The sequence below is a fragment of the Canis aureus genome, chromosome 23 (assembly GCF_053574225.1).
Source record: "Canis aureus isolate CA01 chromosome 23, VMU_Caureus_v.1.0, whole genome shotgun sequence".
In the NCBI taxonomy this organism is placed as follows: Eukaryota; Metazoa; Chordata; class Mammalia; order Carnivora; family Canidae; genus Canis; species Canis aureus.
Genome location: NC_135633.1, coordinates 9,764,783 through 9,785,907, shown reverse-complemented (window position 1 = coordinate 9,785,907; position 21,125 = coordinate 9,764,783). Strand labels below are relative to the sequence as shown.

The following is a 21,125-nucleotide window of genomic DNA, read 5'->3' as shown; positions in this document are numbered from 1 at the left end:
ACCAAGAAGTCGAAGGAGACGAGTCCAAAAAGTAAGATGGGAAAAGAAATGGGTCCAGTCCCCGGCGTTGGAGGGAATCATCAGGCAGTAGAGAGCTGCTTGGAAAAAAACCTTGGATTTTCCAGATGCCTGGCCTGGCCTCCCTTGGTGTGAGCTGGGGAAATGCTCAGAGTTGCAGGAGTCAAGAAGCTGCTGTGGGTGCACCCCGCCCACCGGCCCCTTCTTGGGCAGCTGGAGGATAAGATGACATCCATACAACCTGTAGGTGAACAAGGCCAGCAGGACCTGAAACCTCTTTTCACCTGGGCATTTTACTTCAATTAACACAGTCTTGCACATCACTTACTTTTTATTTATTTATTTATTTATTTATTTATTTATTTATTTATTTTAAAAATTTATTTATTTATGATAGACATAGAGAGAGAGAGAGAGGCAGAGACACAGGAGGAGGGAGAAGCAGGCTCCATGTTGGGAGCCCGACGTGGCACTCGATCCCGGGACTCCAGGATCGCACCCTGGGCCAAAGGCAGGTGCTAAATTGCTGAGCCACCCTGGGATCCCCCATCACTTTTTAAATTTCACAAAGAGCTTGTGGTCAGTTTAGCCAGTCAGGCTGGAAGATTCACAGTAGCCAGAAGAGAAAGGCAGAGAGGCCTAACGGAGGGGCAGTGCCAGGGGAGAGAAACAAGCAGCTTAGTCCAGGAAGAAGAATCTAGAATGAGAACAGTGTTTCTCAAAGTGTGTCCTCCCAACAGGGCCCTAAGCATTGAAAAACACGGACTCCACCTCCTACCACATAAGCGATTAAGAAATAAAAAGGTGTGGAAGTCCAGCAAAGTTCTGAATTTTCCCACTGTGATGGCTTTGATCTTTTACATACCAAACATAAAATTCTTTTCTAATATTTCTGCTTCCCTTATTTGTTGACAGAGTGTGCATAAGTCTCTCTCCTGGAGAATTCATCACTATCTGCAGGCTCTCTGGCTTTTCGGGGTGCCTGGGTGGCTCAGACCTCTGCCTTCAGCTCAGGTCACCATCTCAGAGTCCTGGGATTGAGCCCTGCATCAGGCTCCCTGCTCAGCCGAGAGTCTCCCTCCCCTTCTCCTGTGCTCCCAAATAAGTAAATAATATTTTTAAAAAATTTTTTTTAAATTATCTGGATTTTTGAGTGACTACATCAGTGCTACTAAATGAGAAGTTCTAGAGGTGGGTCCAGGAAACTGAATTGTAGTCAGATGAAGAAATAATAGTCATAATAAATATGGTGAGTGGCCACTCTCCAGGGTGGCTCCCATGCCTTTGGCTTCCTGATATTCACTCTCTTGTAAATGGTTTAGGTTTCCATCTGGGGTTTCTACTTTCCCTCTCTTGAATCTGTCACTCTGGGGAAGCAGCCCTATGGAGAGGCCCATGCGGCAAGGATAGGAAGACTTTGCTCAGCTAAGAACTCAAGCTTGGCAGCAATCAGGTGAGAGGTTGGAAGCAGATTCTTCAGCTCCATTTGAGTCTTGTGATGACAGTTGTCCCAGGCCACCAGCTGATATCTTGACTAGAAGTTCATGAGAGACCCTGACCCAGACTTACCTCTGCTAAAGCCTCTTCTGGATTCCTGATCCTTTGAAATGGTGAAATGAGTGTCTATTTTTTTTAAGCTGCTAAGTTTAGGGATAATTTGTTAAGTAGAAATAGACAACTAGGGGATCCCTGGGTGGCTCAGGGGTTTAGTGCCTTCCTTTGGCCCAGGATGTGATCCTGGAGTTCCAGGATCGAGTCCCACATCGGGCTCCCCTCATGGAGTCTGTTTCTCCCTCTGCCTGTGTCTCTGCCTCTCTCTCTCTATGTCTATCGTGAATAAATAAATAAAATCGTTTAAGAAAACAAGAAATAGACAACTAATACAAGTACCATTTGTTGAAAGCTTACTGTGTATCATCTTCTCTTCCGAGTGTTCAATAGATGTGATTCCACGTGAATTTCTCAACGTATTTGTGAGGAATTATCAACCCCATTTTGCAGGGGAAGAAATTAAAGTTCAACACAAATGCTGAAATGCCATTATTGTGCATATAAAGCTTAAAAGAGAATATCCAAAATGTTGAGTGAAAATATTACAAACCAGTTGCTTTAACCATAAAATAATTTTTTTTATTAGAACTGTGCTTTGATATACTTATCAGGGAAGATAGTTTAACATTTCTTCCCAAAAATGCACTCCCAAGTGTACTCAGAGGAGCTGAACTAGTTGCCCATTAAGCATAATGTTTTCCACTTAAATTTTGGAGAATTCCTGCCAAATACAGCATTTTAAAATTTAGGCACAATTAACACTAAGGCAGCCTTTCTGAAAATTAGTTCTAAAGCAGGTGCCCTTTGTTGTGAGCTTGTTTACTTATTTGTGTCAATAAAATCATGCCATCAGCAGGGACAACAAAAGAGGAAAAAGAGAGGTTAAGAAAATATATATGACTTACATGCATTCTCACAGTGGTTAGTTGACTTGCTAAGCCCAGACTAGAGCCTAGGCCTCTGGACATCTAGATTGAGGCCATTCCTATAGCTTGAGGTTTTCTCTCTCTACTTTCCCATATATTCCAGCCATACATGCAAGGTGGAGCTGGCTTGCAAGTCCTGAAGGCACCTTGGATGTCAGTGTAGACTTTATCAGCTATTCTATGTGACTTTACTGCTGGAAGGAGAGAGAGGGAATCTCTGGTTAAGGAGCTGATTGCTATCTAACCCCCTTCGCCCAGCTGCCTTCTCCAACTGTGCTCATTTCTGCTGTTCTGGGAAGCAGTGGTAGAGAAAGGACAGATTTTTAGAACCATCTAGACTTGATATCAAATCCCAGTTCTGCCGGTTATTTTCTGTGTGATCTTAGCTTAGCAACTTTATCTCTCTGTACCCGAGCTCCTTATTTTCATTCATTCATTCATTCAATCATATGTTCATTTAAAAGTATTTCTTGAGAACTTACTAGTTCATTTAAAAGTATTTCTTGAGAACTTACTAGGTTCATTAGGTGGTGAACAAAGCAAAGTCCCTTATCTCCAAGAGCTTTCATTCTAGCAGATGTGAAGTGTTGTTGGGGAGACATAATAAGCAGGAAAACTAATAAGTAATGTTACATGGGGATGGTAGTAGGTGTTGTAAAGACAATAAAATAGGGTAAACTCAGAGTGATGAGGGGTGCTGCTTGTCTGTAAAAGGAGATGGTCAATCCCTCACGGGGTTGATCTAAAGATTATATAAGATGTAACCTATGAAGGACTTAGCACTGTGTCTGAGTCAGAGTATTAATAAGTGTAACAACTGTTGAGTCCTTGTTATGTAGTATACGCTCTTCCAAGTAGTATAGATATATTAACTCAGGTAATCACCTCATTTTACAGATGAGCTGAGGCACAGGTAGGTTACTTTACTTGCCTAAAAGGTCAGGTAGTTAGCAGATGGTAGAATTGGAACATAAACCCTAACATTCTGACCTCAGAGCCTATGGTTTTAATTGATTTGCTAAACGTTAGTGGCTCTCTCTGCCTTTCGTAATTTGATTTATGGAAGATGGAGGGGCCCAGAGTGTGGCACATTCAATTTTGCTGGAGGTAGGGGAGCAGATGGAGGCCAGGTGGGACCTAGGGCGGCTTGTGGAGCAAATGCAAGGGCATCTGGAAGGTGAGTAACCATGCAACTTGGTGATGCAACTAGAGTCATGAGATACTGGGTTAAAGAGGCTATTTTAATTAGCTTAGGCTGCTATAACAAAATACTATGGGCTGGGTCACTTAAACAATAGACATTTCTTCTCCCACACTTCTGGAGGCTGGAAATCTGAGATTAGGGTGCCAAGATGGTTGAGTTCTGGTGAGTACTGTGTTCCTGGCTTGCAGACTATTATCTTCTAGGTGTGTCCTCAACATGGCAGAGAGAGAGAGAGAGAGAGAGCAAGCCTCTGTTGTCTCTTCCTCTGTGGGCACTAATTACCCTCATGACCTCACCTAATCCTAATTACCTCCCAAATGCCCCACCTCCAAATACCATCACATTGGGGGTTAGGGCTTCAATATAAGAATTTGGAGAGGGACACAATTCAATAGCAGAGGGGATAGAGAGGACCTATGGAGCTTACTGCCAGAATCCAAATCCACAAAGCCTTCATGGGCAGGAAACTAATAGAGATTAAACATAATAGGAAAAATGCCAATCCCTGAATTTGATCCAAAAAACTTCAAAGTCAAGGGATGGAAGAAAATATTTTGTATTTAATTGACTACAAGCTCAGCCCAAGCAATCAGGACGGTGTGGTCACCAAAGGAACTGACACTTCTCCTCTGGCCAGGTGCAGTCATCCTTAGGACAACATTATATTTGGGTGTCCCTATGACACAGTCCTAAGGTGTCTTAGGAAGTTGTAGTACGGAGTCTCTTTGCCCTGAATACCTCAAAACACATCCTTCCATATGCAAACTTCAAACTTCTTCCTCAGCTATTTTCTTTCTTTCTTTCTTTCTTTCTTTCTTTCTTTCTTTCTTTCTTTCTTTCTTTCTTTCTTTCTTTCTTTCTTTTCTTTTAGATATTTTAGAACCGGGCAGTTGGGCACTGGGGAAGGCTGAGGGAGAGATTCACAAGCAGACTCGACACTGAGAATAGAATGCAGAGCTCGAGGAGGGGGCTTGAGATCTCACAACCTGAGATCACAACCTGAGCCAAAACCAAGATGTTGAACCAGATGTTCAACCCACTGAGCCTCCCCCTCGCCCCTTCTCCAGTTATTTCCAAACAGACTGTCAGCTTGGTATTTGTGGACTTTGTGAAGTATCTATGTATTAATTTTCAACTGATCATGTGTTACATAACGTGCCATAATATCCTAGGCCTTTGTATAGATAATAGACAGCAGGAATTAAAATTCAAGAAAAATACATGAAATAACCATTGAAGATCAAGAGAATTAAAATTGAGAACAAGCTTAGGATTATTTTATTTCAGTGGTACAAAGCCACTTTCAGGCCAGCACACAGAATATTAAGGAACCACTGAAGTCCTGCAGGAACATGGTTTGAGAAGCCCTACTTTACTGCACAATCATCTCCATTCTTGTCAACAACTTAACCGCCTCATTAACAGTGGACTTTTCCCCTCTAGCCACAATATTCAGTCCTTCCACTTCTCCCTCTTCATCATTTCTAGTTCTCTTTCCTCCACAGGACTCCTACAGGCTCTATGGCATTATCTAGAGTAGATATTTACTTATTTATTCAGCAAATCGTTATGAGAACCTACTATGTGCTAGACTCTGTGTTAAACATCGGTGATACAATGATGGTCAGGAACAGGCATGGGCTCATCTCTTATGGGGCTTCTAATCCAATCAAGGGGGAAGATAATCAAATCCAATTAATTATGCTCATGATTATACATTGAGATGATATCTATGAAAAAGCAAATTGATAACCGGCACCAAAAGGGCAACTATCAAAGGCAATGGTCTAGTGCTGCCAACAAACAAGTTCAATCACCTTCATTGGTCAAGTTATATAAGGGAGTCAAGGAAGTCATAGGGAGATAATTTTCACAAGTGGGTGGGTGACTTCAATGTCTTGATAAACAGTATATAATCTCAAGTAAACAACTCAATTTCACAACACAAACACTGTAACAAAAGTAGTTTCCTGTAAACATATTTTTAAAAAAAATTTTAAAGCGTTATCTGAGAGAGAGTAAGTGAACGAGCACACAGAGAGGGAGAAGCGGACTCCCCACTGATCAGGAAGCCCAATGCTGGGCTCTATCCAAGGACCCTGGGATCATGATCTGAGTGGAAGACAGATGACTGAGCCACCCAGGCTCCCCTCCTATAAATATATTTATGGTCTCAAGTTTGTTAGTCAGCGATCTTTGAACCATTAAAAGCAACCTGTCCTATTATAAGTCATTTGATTTTCTTAGTCAACAAAGTTAAAAACTTTATAATGACAGGATATAAATAAATGCAAGTTTAACATAAATTTTATGGTAACCTATATGTAAACATCCTCTATTCATTACCCAAGATGCAAGGCCAAGCTCCTGGGTCAACAGTCTTTATCTCCAAGCACCTGGGTCAATAGTATTATTCAAGATTCCTCATTAAATGTGGAACTAAGACTTGTGACCTCTGGCTTCAGATACAATTTCTGGCCACATCCAATTAAAGAATTTGGGGGGATTAATAATTACCTGCTTCCTTATATGTGTGGTAGTTCAGGTCCCTTATCCTTTCTGAGTCCCAAGGTCCTCATCTGTAAAATGGAACCACAACAGGGCCTATATCATAAAGATATTGTAAGAATTAAAAAAGAAAATACAGGTGCGGCATCCAGCACAGTGTCTGGCATACAGCAAATACTAGAAAACTTTTTATTACTAGCCCGGGGAGTAGAGCTTCCAGGAAATTCAGGAAACAGAAATGTGATCTTTATGTCATGCTTCAGTAAAGAACTTACATATTTCTTTACTAGATGAACTAATGTTTCTTATAGCTGTCACAGAAGCAGAAACTCTTTTTGGCAATTTGTCTGGAGACCAATTTGTGATTCATAAACATAATAATTCCCTTTGGCCTAATCATCCTACTTCTAAGAATGTTTCCTAAGAAAATAATCAAAGGGGGAGGGTGGCTCAGTTGGTTAAGCATCTGCCTTCGGCTCAGGTCATGAGCTCAAGGTCCTGGGATGGAGCTCGATGGGCTCCCTGCTCCCCCGGGAGTCTGCTTCTCCCTCTCCCTCTCTCCTCCCCCCTGCTTCTGCTCTCTCCCTGTCTTTTTCCCAAATAAATAAGTGAAATCTTTTTAAAAAAATCAAAGATGTAGGCCAAGATTATACAGAATATGTCCATTGCAACATTATGATAGCAAAACTATGTACATATTCAACAATATGGGAAAATCAAATACATTGTAGTGAATTCAGATTTTAAAACTTGCCACATGCATGGAAAGCAACTGGAAGGAAACATACCAAAACATTCAACTGTACTTCTCTCGGGACTGTGGCATGCTGGGGGATTCCTATTCTATTATTTACACTTTGTCTATATTTTCCAAAATTTTAATAATGAATATGTGTTACTTTCACAAGGAGAAATGTTCTTTTCCATAGCCTCATAGGCCATTTTCCCCCCTAAGCTTTGTGAGCCACCACACTGGGATGCCAGAATCCTGAACTGGGAAAGAACTACAGAAAACTCCTCCGTCCACCCTCTGCTGCCACTACTCCAGCTGGACTCTCCCGGCTTCCTCCTGGGAGACTGCATGACAGCAACAGCTTCCTAGCTGTTCTCCTGGGCCCAGCACTGACTGGACCATCCCGTTCTCCACCCTGGTTACTGCTGAGATGAGTGTGCTTGCTTGCTTTTTTTAAATTTCCTCTAAGATTTTATTTATTTATTCATGAGAGACACAGAGAGAGAGGCAGAGACACAGGAAGAGGGAGAAGCAGGCTCCATGCAGGGAGCCGATGCGGGACTCGAACCCAGGACCCTGGGACCAACGCCCTGGGCCGGAGGCAGGTGCTAAACTGCTGAGCCACCCAGGCATCCCCAGATGAGCTTTCTGCCGTGAAAACCTGCTTGTTCACCCCTTCGGCAGATCTTCGTGGCTCCCGGGACTTCGTCATTGATCTGACCCTTCAGAGCAGAGCGGGTCCCTTGGTGATCCGGTGCCCGGCCGGCAGGCCTCCCCGCTTCCCGTCTCACCACTTGCCCTGGCACCTGTGCACCAGGCATACCTGCTCACACTCTGCCCCACCTTTACGCCTTCATCCACGTGCACCCCACTCTGCCCGGGTCACCTGGCCTGTTCTTCAAGCTCTTGGATGCCCTGGGGCTGGGAAGCCTCTTGGCCTCCCCCACAGCTCCGGGCACGGTGCCCTGTGGCTATTTGCTGATGTCTATGCTCCCACCCAGTACGGGGGTTCTCAACCCCAGTAGGCCAAAGAAACCTTTGGGGAGCTTGTTAAAAACACAGATGCCATGGGGTTCCCCCGGGGGGGCTCAGTGGGAGCGTCTGTTCTTTCTTCTTTCTTTCTTTCTTTCTTTCTTTCTTTCTTTCTTTCTTTCTTTCTTTCTCTCTCTCTCTCTCTCTCTCTCTCTCTCTCTCTCTTTCTTTCTTTCTTTCTTTCTTTCTTTCTTTCTTTCTTTCTCTTTCTTTCTTTTTGGCTCAGGGCTTGATCCTGGAGACCCGGGATCGAGTCCCCCATCGGGCCCCCTGCATGGAGCCTGCTTCTCCCTCTGCGTGTGTCTCTGACTCTCTCTATGTGTCTCTCATGAATAAATTAATAAAATCTTTAAAAAAAAAAAAACACGGATGCCGGAGCCCCACTCACTCTAAAGCCACTGAGGCAAAACTCCTGGGCGGAGTTCAGTCACCTGCACCTGTTAACAAGCCTCCCAAGCGACTATGCTGCTCTCCCGAGTCTGGGGGTGAGAAGTCCCACTGGCCCCCAGGAGAGCAGGTGCCTGAGTCATTCTGGGCAGCTCAATGCCCGCTCTGGAAGGAAGGTAAGCATTACGTACCGAGCACTTATTTCAGCACCAGGTCACTGCTGTCTAGGTGCCTCCTGTACTTTTGGCATTAAGCAACCACAGAAACTCCCAGGGAACCGGTCATTTCCCCAAAGAAAACTGAGACTTGGAAAGATTCAATCGTGTACCGTGTACCCGAGAGAAGCAAGTGGTGCTGGGACCCTAAGCAGGAGCTGCTGGCCTCTGTGACCCCACCCACTGCCATGGCCCACGCTCCCTCTGTGTGCCTCATTCTTCATAGGGCCTACAGGCCCAACGCTGGCCTAGAAGAAACTGGAAAAATCAAAGTAATGCAACCCTTTTTGCTAGCTGGAAGCCTATTGAAAGGATTGGCCTCAGACCTGAGATTATTTTTTTTGTTGCTAGGGTTAAAATGTTTCTTCCTTTACAAAAGGGGGGGTGATAGGTAGTTGATTCTTTTTCCTTTTTCAGTCTTTACGTGGCAAAATAAAAAATTGGCAGGGCGCCTGGGTGGCTCAGTCGGTTAAGTGTCTTGCCTCTGGCTCCTGTCATGATCCTGGGGTCCTGGGATCGAGCCCCAAGTTGGGCTCCCTGCTCAGTGGGGAGCCTGCTTCTCCCCCTCCATCTGCTCTTCACTCTGCTTGTGCGCGTGCTCTCTCTCTCTCATATAAATAAGTAAAATCTTTAGAAGAAAATGGCAACCCCTATTCAGTGTCCTGTTTTCTTAAATTAGACTTGTTCTAGAAATCCTAAAATGTGGTACTGCTGGTTTTAATGCAATCTCCCTTCTACAGTGTATGCCTGTTTCCTTAGCTCGTCCTGCAGCAAACACAGATCACTCATAACACTTCTCTGCACAGTGGAGTTTGGATATTATTGCCGAGTGGGGTGTGCAGACTTTCTGGTGTGTGTGGCGATAATGAAGAATAGGCCAATTTTGAGAGGATGGGAGAACTGCCTCGCATTCGCACTTGATTGCGCTTTCCTTGTCTGAGCCTGGCTGAGTGAGGAGCCACCGTGGCAGGGCATGAGGAGAGGGCTATGGTCACAATTCCAGCTCTTTCTCTTTTGCAGTTTAAACCCTATTGTAATATTTGAGTACATCATGCTCCCAAAGCCCTCTTTTCTCCTGATGGGAGGCAGGAAGCTGAGCTGGAACAAGGATTTGGAGGCGACTAAGGTAATGCATATAATTCTCCTGGTCCCTGCATAGGTGCCTCAGCCTCACTGTCCCATCAGGGAGGAATCTCCTGGAGCAGGTCCAGCCAGTCTTCATTGTCCCTACCCAATTTTCTGGTCTTGGGAGATCTGAGGAGAGGAGACAGGATGAAGGTGAGAAGCTGAGGCGATGGTTATTGTGTTGGCCATTCCCACTAGACTGTGAGCTCCAGGAGGACAGGGAAGGGATGTTTCATTCATGTCTATGTCCCAGATTACAGCCTGGCCCATTCTAAGTGGTTAATAAATATCAGTGACATGAATGAATGGTTGTATCTGAGGGGAGTAACTGAAGGAAGGGTCGGGGCAGGGGCCATCATCTCTCTGGGAATATGGAGTCTTTGAGAGGAAAAGACAGGAGGGTCTGGGCTCTGGCCTGTTACCCCAAGACTGGTCTTCAGGCAGTGGTGTTAAGGAGATAGTTAGTCGGGACACCTGGGTGGCTCAGCGGTTGAGTATTTGCCTTCAGCAGCTTGGGGTGTGATCCTGGGGTCCAGAAATCGGGTCCCGCATCAGGCTCCCTGCAAGGAGCCTGCATCTCCCTCTGCCTGTGTCTCTGCCTCTCTGTGTGTGTGTCTCTCATGAATAAATAAAATCCTTAAAAAAGAGAGAGAGAGAGATAATTAGTCATACAGAGTCCTGGAGCTTGGTGAGTGGGGTCATCTAGAGTTATTTTTTTTTTCTCTTCAAAACCTATCCTCTTGTTCACATCCCAGATAGTTCTCCTTTCTTGTTTCTACTTCCTCATATTAATATCTCAACATTTAGGAAGGAGCAGTGGAAGGAAGAACCCAAAAAGACCAACCCAAAATGCTTAGGGTTTAGATGGAAAAGGGAGAGGAGTAGGGCTGAGGTTGATAGACAGCTGAACTCGGGTGACCCCAACATGAGAACTGTCTAACACACTGGACTTCACAGAGAACGAGACTTTAGAAGTTTGGGTGTTAGAGCTCATTTAATCCTACACACTGTACTGAAATCAGGGATCCCTCCTGGGGCATCTCTGGTATTAAACCCCATTAAGAAACCCTTGGTTTGGTAGCTTTACAGTCAGAGAAATCCACTTAGGTCTCAAGGCCTCATAATGCCCTTGTCAGTAGACAAAGGAAAGGAAAGAGGAGTAAAAACCCAGGTGTGGGGTTCCAAGCCCAAAAATCAATCAAAAATCCCTAAGGACACTGACCCACGTACTATCTCAAGAGAGCATTAAAATTTAGCCCCAAGTGTCTGGAAAGATGAGTCTTGGTAAAATCTTTGTCTTCTTCATAAAGGCTCCAGCAGCAGACCCTGTATCATGGGCTATGTCAGGTACCTCAGGGCTCACTGGCCAGGCCCAAGTGGGCTCCAGCATGATAGAGAATTCTGGAATGGATGTCTTCAGGGGTTGGGTGGTACTCAGATTTCATATTCCTAGGCTGACTCCTGTAAGCAGAGGGAGACCTATAGGAATGTCTTGGGCTGGGCTTGGGGTGTTGAACCTCACACAGACCATGAACTGATGGAGCACACAATCAGGAATGGAGACGGGTCATTGTCCTCTGTCTTCAAAGCTTCTGACCTACCATAATGGGGAAGTGGAATCACCATCTGTCACCATTCTGGAAGGAGGCAACCAAACTGAGACCACAGATCATCTGTGTAAGCATATATTTCTCTGGGTGTGTCCGTCTCTCTCCTTGTGAGTGTACTTGGTCCTGGGGATATATGGCTAGAGCCAGATATATCTGTTTGCCTGTATGTTTGTTTCTTTTCTGGTTCTCCATTTTCCCCCCTCTTAAATATCATATCCCCCAGGGCTTGGTCTGGCCCCTCCTCTCTATTTCCTTAAGACCTTTCCCTGGTTAATCTCATCCATGTAGTCCTCAGTATGGCTATGAATTCCAAATCTATATCCCTGTCTTTACCTTGGTCCTGAGCCCCAGATTTGTATCCAGGTCCTCACAAACACCTCCATTTGACTGACACACATTAAACTCACTCGTAAGAACTGATCAACTCCCCCACACTATTATTGGAATATCTGAAGTTGCCACTCCCTCTTGAACACCTCTTCCCTGATGTCTGACTCTCCTTCTCAGATTTACAGGTGGGGCATGAGCAGGGTGGGATGTGATGGGGTGGCTCTGAGAGTTGGTTAAAAATGTTCTGGGGGCCCGGAACAAATATAGAGAAATTAGCTGAGATCCAGCAATGGGTCAAGAATAAGGTAAACAGTTTAGAGCTGGATTAGAATGCCAAGTGGAGCAAACCAAATGAGAACAAAATATCCTGCAACAACCATGGGGGTCAGAGACGGAGGAGCTACTAGATGAAGCCTCACAGGAGAAAGTGAGGCTAGCCCACAATGATGGTTGGTCACCATTTCTATGCATTATCCATGGATCTGTTGTGTGAGATCTGGGAACAATCAGAGAAGCTAAGGAACAGAGGACACCTAGCCCACTGTCATCTATAGATCAAGTTCAAACTCCTTAGCCAGAACATTCAGATCCCCTCTGACCTGGATCATGCTTACTTCTACAGGTTCACTCTTCTCACTTTGTAGCTCATGCCAGTACTGCAGGCATTTCTCTGAATTCAGCCTGTTTCTTGTGCTCCTGTGCACACATCCAATTCCCTCTGCCTAGAACATTATTTCCATTGGTGTTTACTCAGTATAGACCAACCCATCCCTTTGGAGTTAGCCCCAGCTTCCTCAGCTCCTCCAGGCCCAATGAATGATCCTGATGTCTTTCTGACGTCACCTGAAACATACTTTAAACCTCAATTATTTCAATTGCTGCATTACATAATAATTGTTTACTTGCCTGCCTGACCTGAACTGTGTGCTCCATGAGGACAGAGCCTATACCTCACCACAGTGTTTAAACCCCAGCATCTGGGGGGATCCCTGGGTGGCTCAGCAGTTTGGCACCTGCCTTTGGCCCAGGGCGCGGTCCTGGAGTCCCGGGATTGAGTCCCGCGTCGGGCTCCTGGTGTGGATCCTGCTTCTCTGTCCTCCTGTGTCTCTGCCTCTCTCCTTCTCTCTCTACATCTATCATGAATAAATAAATAAATAAATCTTTAAAAAAAATAAAAAATAAATAAACCCCAGCATCTAACACAGTAAATAGCACATAGTTGGTGCACAGTAAACATGTGTTGGGTGGATGGATGGATGGATGGACTCACATTCTTACAGAGGGGAGACAGACAAGTAAAGAAAGATTTACAAAGCTGTGAGGAAAAGACCTTACTAACAGCAGTCATTTGGGTCCAGAGGGGGAAGGAAAGCCTGATTTCAGGCAGTCCTATTCTACTCTCTGTTCCCTACAATACGCACCTTGACATTAAAAACACTAAAAGTTAAAATAAAATTTTATTTTTGAAACAAACAAGAAATCTCATCCACAGACTAGAGATGACATCAGCTCTTTCTTTTTGGGAAGGGACAGTACCTCTGCTTTGTTGGTGACTGTATCGGTCAGGGCCCTGACACCCTCAAGAATATAATAGAAGAGAATGTAATGACTCTTGGCAGAGATGTGGGCAGGTTTAGAAAAACCAGTCAGGGCTGGAGAGATACCTACCTAAAGACTCAGGACAGCAGGAAGGAGTTGCCATCCCTAGGCCTGAGGTCCAGAGTGGGAGCCTGGAGCTATGGGCATGGAGGAGCACAGCCACTGCTAGAACTTCAGCTCAGCCCAGGAAGCTGGGGGTAGTAGTGGTGGGGATCCCCAGTCATCCTCTCCTTTCACCTTCAGACCTGCCTGTGACTCTTGGTAGCCAAACTCAGTCGGGAGCCAGAGGGCAAGTGAGCCCCAGTGATATAGTTCATAGAGGTCATCCTCCAGGGTCAGGGGAGAGAGGGCTGAGAGTGGAACTAGGTAGTGAGAGGGCAGAGAATAACCAGCATCCGCGGGGGGTGGGGTGGGGGGGAGAGGGGGGAGATGCCCCTGGTTTGCATGTGACTTGTATATATGATTATTGCCTACTGAGCAATCAAACATTGATTTGGGCCCTGCAGATGACAATTCTAGTTCTCATACTTTCTATATTTGAGGATTTGTGTATCCGTCTTATTAAAATCTCTGCCACTTAATTAGTAGGTCTGGGAGGGGGCAAGGGTATCTATGTTTTTTAAAAGGCTTCCCAAGTAATTTTGATCCGTCTTGCTTGTTGAGAACCACTTCTAGGGCCCCGTCCTCTCATTTTTCTCCACACAGAAACTAAAGTCCAGAGGAATGAAAAAAATGTCCTGACTTGGCCATGCTCTGAGAACGATCCCTTAGGTGACATGAAAGGGTTTGGCTGGAGATGCCTTGGTGGCTTAGCAGTTGAGCATCTGCCTCCGGCTCAGGTTATGATCCCGGGATCCAGGATCGAGTCTCACATCAGGGTCCTTCCATGGAGCCTGCTTCTCCCTCTGCCTGTGCCTCTGCCTCTCTGTCTTTCTGTCTCTCATGAATAAATAAATAAAATCTTAAAAAAAAAGAAAGGAAAATGGACATGTTTGCACATTTCTTCTAGCCCCATTTCTCCATTTTCTTTCTTTTTTTTTTTAAAGATTTATTTATTTATTTATTCATGACAGAGAGAGAGAGAGAGGGGCAGAGACACAGGCAGAGGGAGAAGCAGGCTCCCTGCAGGGAGCCCGATGTGGGACTCGATCCGGGTCTCCAGGATCACACCCGGGGCCGAAGGCGGCGCTAAACTGCTGAGCCACCCAGGCTGCCCCATTTCTCCATTTTCTGACAAGGAAAACCAGGCTCCAAAAATGGGGTGATGCGCCCAGTTAACAAAGCTAGTAAGTCCCAGAGAAGGCAGTGGCTGGCACCAAGTACAGTAGTTTTAACTCTCAATCCAGTGTTTTCCTAGGCAGGACCCTGTAGGGAGGGTGTGTGTGTGTGTGTGTGTGTGTGAGCGCCGTGTGCATACCACCAAGTCCTCGAGGCAGCAACTCTATCTCCCATTCTGGTAAGGTAGGTATCCCCATGGCCCCCAACTGGGAAGAGAGCACAGTGACAGAGTTCACCACCCACTGGGCCTCCTTCCAGAAGGGGCCTGGAGGGGACAGAGAAGGCTGTGGGTGACCCCCAAAACCCAAGTCTTGATTCTCACCCTATTGCCCCTGGCTCTGAACCTCTCATTGTTAATTCTATCATTGAAAGAGGGCTGCTCCCCACTCCAAGTGGGTGTCAGGTCAGCACGGGTTTGGGGGAGAGCTGGGTGGGTCTCCAAAAGAAAAAGAAAGAGGAAAAAAAAGAAAGAAAAAGAAAGAGGCTCATTGTGGGAGGGGTTCACAGAAGGCAGCCTGTAGGCTTCTCCTGGCCCAGCACCAAGTTGGGAGGTAGCACTAGGGCTGTAGTGCCACCCCAGGATGTTTAAAACTCCTTGTTGGGGGGATCCCTGGGTGGCTCAACGATTTGGCCCTTGTCTTCGGCCCGGGGCGTGATCCCAAGGTCCCAGGATCGAGTCCCACATCGGGCTCCCTGCATGGAGCCTGCTTCTCCCTCTGCCTATGTCTCTGCCTCTCTCTCTCTCTGTGCCTCTCATGAATAAATAAATAAAATCTTAAACACACACACACACACACGCACACAAAACTCCCTGTTGGCTGGTAATCAGGGCTACTGAAGACTGGTTATCCCCTCCAACCCCCCATTCCCGAAGCCTGGCACACAGCTCCTCTCCTCCCGCTGCAGATCAAAGACTGCAGGCCAGGCTTTATTTAACAAGTATCTGAAATGCCCCATGTGCAGGAAGCCACCTGGACTTTCCTGACACCAGCAGCCTGCCTCTTCCCCATCCTACACAACCCGCTGGCTTGGGAGGAACCTTACAGATTATGCATCCATCCTATACATGAGGAAACCAAGGCCAGAGAGGGGAAGTGATTCATGCCATCACACAGCATGGAAGTGGCAAGACTGGGATCTTTGTCCCAGTCCATTTGACAGCTCACCAGTCCACCCATGTCGTTCCCAGGAGTCTGAGGAGGCTCGTTTCCAAATGTGCCCGTGGACCTTTAGTGTCTGTAACATCGACGCTAAACCTGCCTCAGCCGGATTTTGGCAAAGTTAGTTCACACCCTCTGGGGCCTCAAGTATGCTCATTTCTGGTGTGTTCTTGTGTTATAGTTGTTTGTGAACTATGAGAGGCATGTGCCTAAGAGCAATGGAGTGTTGCCGTCTGAGGGCTGCTGCGTGCCTGTATGAGTGTCTCTTTTCACGTCCAAGGACGTGTGTCGAACTGCGGTTTTGGGTCTACATACCTGTTTGGTGCCTAAGGATAATTTTTTTTAAATATTTTTTTAAATTTATTCATGAGAGAGAGAGAGAGAGAGAGGCAGAGACACAGGCAGAGGGAGAAGCAGGCTCCATGCAGGGAGCCCGACGCGGGACTCGATCCCAGGTCTCCAGGATCAAGCCCTGGGCTGAAGGCGGGGCTAAACCGCTGAGCCACCTGGGCTGCCCCAGTGCCTAAGGCTAATTAATTGTGATTCTGCGTGTGTCTGTACCTATGTAGCGATGAAGTGTCTACGGGCTGCTGTGTGCCTGGTGATGTGCCTCCTGCGCCGAAGGCGGTGCGCACCTGACCGCGGCGTGTCCGTGTGGACGCGTGCAGGCAGGCGGTGTGTGATCCCAGGTGCGTGCGTGGGAGCTGCGTGTCTGAAGGCTGAAGGGCCCCGCCTTTACCCCCCGGGTTATGGGAAGTGTGTGCCCGACAGGAGCGTGGGACCCTCGGCCGGGCCCGGTCCTCGCCCAGCCCCGAGGGTCACGGCCGCGGTCACGGCCCGGGCGCCCCGGCCCGGGTCCCCCGGCGGGGCGGGGGGGGGGGGGGGAAAGCGGGGCGGGGCGGGGCCTCGGACGCCCCGCCCCCTCGGGCGCCCCGCCCCCGGGCTCCAGCCCTCTCATTGGCCGCGCGCGGCGTGACGTCACAGGGATCGCAGCCCGAACCCCGGCGCCGGGCGAGCGGGAGGCAGTGCGGGTCCGCGCGGCTCCGCTGCGTCTCGGCCTCCGCTCCCGGCCGCGGGCCCGTCCCGCCGCCGCCGCCGCCGCCGCCGCCATGGTGTCCCCGGTCACTGTGGTGAGTGAGCGAGCGAGCGAGCCGGTGTCCGGCGCGGCCGGCGCCCCCCGGCCTGGGGACCGGGCTGCGGCAGGCCGGGCCGCCGGGGCCGCCGGGGCCGCCGGGGCCGAGCAAGGGCGGGGGTCCCGGGCCGGGCGCCCCTCCTCCCCGCGCAGCGCCCGCGCCCCGGCGGGAGGGAGGAAAACAGTGGGCACGTGACTCGGAAGCGTGACTTTGGTGCCGTGTGTGTGACGCGGCCGGCGGGGCGAGAACCGGGACCGCGCGCGGCCGACCCCGGGGCGGCGGGGGCCTCCCGGGACCTCCCGGGGACCCCGGCCCGCACCGCTTCCCCCGGACCCGGGTCCGCCTCGTAGAAGCAAGCCCGGGCCCGGGCGGGGGGTGCCCCCGAGTGCGAGCAGCGGGGCCCTTCGCTCCTGACATCCCTTCCTCTGAGACGTTCTCAGCTGGAGCCCGGGTCGGTGTCGGGCTCTCCGGGACTGGCCGAGCCTCCCCGGCTGCTGCTCCGGCCTGTTTCTCCTTATGGGAAACTCGGGGCTGGGGACGGGTGTGGAGCGGGCGCTGATGCTCCCGAGGCCTGGCAGGTGGCTGCTGGGAGGAGCCAGGGACTGTGGGGTCGGTGGTCTGGGCCGGGCTGCCCCCGGCCCCTGCCCCTGCCCTGCTGAGCCTGGATGGGGGAGATCTCCCTAGGAAGGGACTTAGTCATCTTCTCTCCCTGCCCTCACCCCTGGCGGAGCAAGGGCAGGCTGGGATCCTGGACCCACCATCTGCCTCTTCCCAGCCTCCCTCATCCCGGTCTGAGCCGCCCTCAGGTAACCGGCGGTGTGGGAGTCAGGGTGTCCCCGAGCCTCGTGCTGGACAGCTCACCCAGCCAGAGGCACAATCATTTAGGGCAGAGCGTGTGTATACAGGGAACCTCGGCAGTTCTGAATCGCCCGCAGAGACCCTGTGCCCAAAGCCCCAGGAAAGGAGCTCCAGGAGATCACAGATCCAGAGTGTCTGCGCTAGCCCCCTCCCTCAGCTTGGAGAGGATCCGGAGTGGCCTGGGACACACCTTTCTGGAGCTGCCCTCCCCCCTCATCGGGCTGAGGCCGAGTCAGCTGCTCTAACTTCTCCCTCTCAGTTCCACATCTCCTCCCAGCCAGTCTGCTGGCTTCAGATCAAAAGCTGGAAAGAGAACCCCTCCCCTGCTTCCTGCCTCTCTTTTTGATGAGCTCTCGAGTTGCTCTTGTTCTCTGGGAAATGAGAGGGACCAACAGACAGCGCCCCCCTCCCCCAACTCCCCAATCCCTGAAGTCGTTCTCCAGCCAGCACTCCTGTCTCCTCTCCTTGCTCTTGATGGTACCTTTAGGCTGGTACCTTTAGGGGCAGCTGGAGTGGAGGCTGAGGAGCACACTGGCCTAGGAGAGAGCCCGTCGGGGCGGAGGACCCACCCTCACGCATTCCTGGCACTCTCAGGGTGTTGCCAGGGCCCTAAGCCTGTGCCCTGGCCCCACTGCGGAGGATCACGAGTTGGCTAGTTGTGGTGTCTCTGTGGTTTCCTGCTGACTGCACTCCATTCCAGACGGCTGGTGGCCTAGAGGGGTTAAAGGGGCTTTGGGGAAGGACAGGGAGGGGCCAGGAAGGCAGAAACATTGCCTGTAGGAGGGGACTTTATCCCAAGATCTGTTTTCTGCTCAGTGAGTGACTATTCTGGTCCTGCTTTGGGTCAAGAATGCACACGGGCCAACCGACCGCAGGAACGGGGGAGCCCTCCCCCTTCCTAATCAGTTAGGCCTCAGGGTGGTGATGGGAATGTTCATACTTTGCTGGGTGGTTGGGGCAGGCCAAACTGGGTTTCTCTGTGTGTGTCCTCTCTCCTCGGGAGGTGGGTCTGGCTCTGGGGTGTATGTCTGGGTCGAGGGTGCTGGCTCTGAACGCCTTCGTGGGCTTCTGAGCTCCAAGTGCTGAGTGCTGCCCTTGTCCTGTGTCCTCCAGGTGAAGAGTGAGGGACCCAAGCTGGTGCCCTTCTTCAAGGCCACCTGCGTGTATTTTGTGCTCTGGCTGCCTTCGACCAGCCCATCGTGGGTCAGCGCCCTCATCAAGTGCCTGCCCATCTTCTGCCTCTGGCTCTTCCTTCTGGCCCATGGCCTAGGATTCCTGCTGGCCCACCCCAGTGCCACCCGCATCTTTGTGGGGCTCGTCTTCTCCGCTCTAGGTGATGCCTTCCTCATCTGGCAGGACCAGGGCTACTTTGTGCATGGTCAGTTGCCACAGTAGCTACCTGGGAGGAATCCTGGGGCTGGGTGCTTAGAGGGTCTTAGGTGGCAAGGATTTGGGAGAGGGAGCTTTGGAACAAGAACATGGAGAATCTGAGGGGTTCTGAGGCCAAAGTCTGTGGGGCCCTGGTTGGAGGATTACCTTACAGATGGTCTGGTGATCAGTTCTGGAGTTCCTCAGGGGAAGGGGCGGGTATATCTTTGTGGGTTTCTTCCCACCCCGGATACTCCCCAGACAAAGCTCCTGGGTTATCCCAAGCACTCCCTTCCTGCCCCCACCCCATGACTCACCTGAGCCTGCCCTCAGCATCCCTTCATCCCCTCTCACTCCCAGGTCTGCTGATGTTTGCCGTGACCCACATGCTCTACGCCTCGGCCTTTGGCATGCGGCCACTGGCTCTACGGACAGGTCTGGTGATGGCAGTGCTGTCCTGCCTGGCCTATGCTCTCCTCTACCCGTGCCTCTCAGATGCCTTCACTTATCTGGTGGGGGTCTATGTGGCCCTGATCGGCTTCATGGGCTGGCGGGCTATGGCAGGACTGCGGCTGGTCGGGGCAGCCTGGCGCTGGACTGAGCTGGCAGCAGGCAGTGGTGCGGTGCTCTTTATCATCTCAGACCTGACCATCGCCCTCAACAAGTTCTGCTTCCTCGTGCCCTACTCCCGGGCGCTCATCATGTCCACCTACTACGCTGCCCAGATGCTCATCGCCCTGTCAGCTGTTGAAAGCCGGGAGCCAATGGAAGACTACAGACTGAGCAAGGCCAACTGAGAGGCCAGGGTCTGGTTACCCCTGTCTTCTTCTGGGACGGGGGTCTAGAACCTGCAAGAACTGGGTCAGGATGGCTGTAGGTCTCACCTGCGGCAGTGAATACCACCCGGAAAATGTAGAAGTGAGGGGGTAAGCCAGAAAAAGATCTCTCTAGCAAAGCTGGTGGTCTGGAACAATTCTGAGAGCTGAAAAGAGCCAGCCTAATTCTCCTTCCTGGGGCCAGAATTAGACATTTCCCCACCTCTAACCCCATCGGGACTGTCAAAACCCCTCTGGAGGGTGATGGTGCTCAGTGTCTTGACCGCCTCCCACTTCTACTAGATGGAAGAGTCTGACTCACCCACTCCCACTCTTTGTAATCTGCACAGTTAAGGGAAGAGGGGAGAAATCTGAGCTGAGATGACCCAAGCCCAGGGCTTGAAGCCCCTTTTGCAGGCCCCTAGTTGGGAAGACTGGATGAGGATGGAATCTCCCTTTCCTTCATCTCTCCTTATTACTTGAACAATCTCAATTTCTAAGTGTTGGGTGGGAAGATGAAGGGGTGTCTGTCCGGGTAGGCAAGACTGGGGACTTCATTGGCCTGGGGGCTTGGGTTACCAAGGATTCTGGTTGGTCCCATCTCTCTCAGAGGCTAGCCCAGCGTGCAGGCCTACTACCACTACCCTTAGGACCCTATCCCCAGGGCTAGGGTGAACCATGCCAAAGGAAGGGGCCAGCCTGTCTGTGTGTCTGTGCACGTGAGTCTGTGTGTGTGTGGTCTGTCTCCCAGCCTGTCTATGTCTTGCTCTGCCATCTGTCTCTGTCCTGCTGTCTAAGTCTTATAGGGAGAGAGCCTCAGGGAGTTGCTGAGGGGGTGCTGAGCCTAGCTTAGAGAGCTGGGACCCCACCCTGCCTCCATCAGTGCTTTCCTCTCTGTCCCTTCTGCACTGAGAGTGAGAGGAGGGGCCTCTGATGACTTTCTAGGGTCATAAGACCTAAGGCACATTCAATGCAAAAGGAGCAAGGATGGGTGGGACAACTCTATCCCTTGCTGCTTACGTGAACAAAAAAATAAAAACCAAGGGCCATCGCTGGCCTGCTTATCTCCCTGTGTGGCATGTGCCTGTCCTGGAGAGGAGGGTATGGGGGCATGGTGCCAGGGCCCTGGATGTCCTTACAGCTTGGGTCACAGTGCTGGCCAGTGCGTCTTGGCGCCAGGCTGGCTCCCTGGCTCTGGTGACATGGTGCCGGTTGGAATGGGCCTTCACTTCCTTGGTCACGTGTATGGGTGAGGATGTAGTTCCGGAGGATGGG

General features: G+C 49.8%; 1 protein-coding gene and 1 long non-coding RNA gene across 4 annotated transcripts; one reads left to right on the top strand and one right to left on the bottom strand.

Annotated features, from left to right (window-relative positions):
• Positions 1 to 8,366: 8,366 nt before the first annotated feature.
• LOC144295252 (uncharacterized) lies at positions 8,367 to 11,333 on the bottom strand. Its single transcript, XR_013362589.1, has 3 exons — positions 10,922 to 11,333; positions 10,122 to 10,335; positions 8,367 to 9,828 (listed from the first exon to the last, which is right to left on the bottom strand). It is a non-coding gene; the product is annotated as an uncharacterized LOC144295252 (long non-coding RNA).
• A 5,339-nt stretch (positions 11,334 to 16,672) lies between these two features.
• On the top strand, positions 16,673 to 20,916 carry TMEM86A (transmembrane protein 86A). 3 transcript variants are annotated; one of them, XM_077866246.1, is made up of 3 exons: positions 16,673 to 16,806; positions 18,781 to 19,045; positions 19,396 to 20,916. In XM_077866246.1, the coding sequence occupies exons 1-3, from the start codon at positions 16,786 to 16,788 to the stop codon at positions 19,830 to 19,832; spliced, it is 723 nt and encodes a 240-aa protein (XP_077722372.1). In that variant the 5' UTR covers positions 16,673 to 16,785; the 3' UTR covers positions 19,833 to 20,916. The 3 variants fall into 3 exon arrangements, with proteins under 3 accessions (XP_077722372.1, XP_077722371.1, XP_077722370.1); XM_077866245.1 differs by lacking the exon at positions 16,673 to 16,806 and adding an exon at positions 17,413 to 17,615 and having other exon boundaries at positions 18,781 to 19,000; XM_077866244.1 differs by lacking the exon at positions 16,673 to 16,806 and adding an exon at positions 17,424 to 17,615.
• Positions 20,917 to 21,125: the final 209 nt, after the last annotated feature.

Bases quoted from the DNA above. Each gene is read 5' to 3' on its own strand.
- TMEM86A (XM_077866244.1), top strand. From the start codon at position 17,475: ATGGGGGAGATCTCCCTAGGAAGGGACTTAGTCATCTTCTCTCCCTGC. The intron at 17,616-18,780 runs GTAACCGGCGGT...TGTGTCCTCCAG, and splicing joins CCGGTCTGAGCCGCCCTCAG to GTGAAGAGTGAGGGACCCAA. The intron at 19,046-19,395 runs GTCAGTTGCCAC...TCTCACTCCCAG, and splicing joins CCAGGGCTACTTTGTGCATG to GTCTGCTGATGTTTGCCGTG.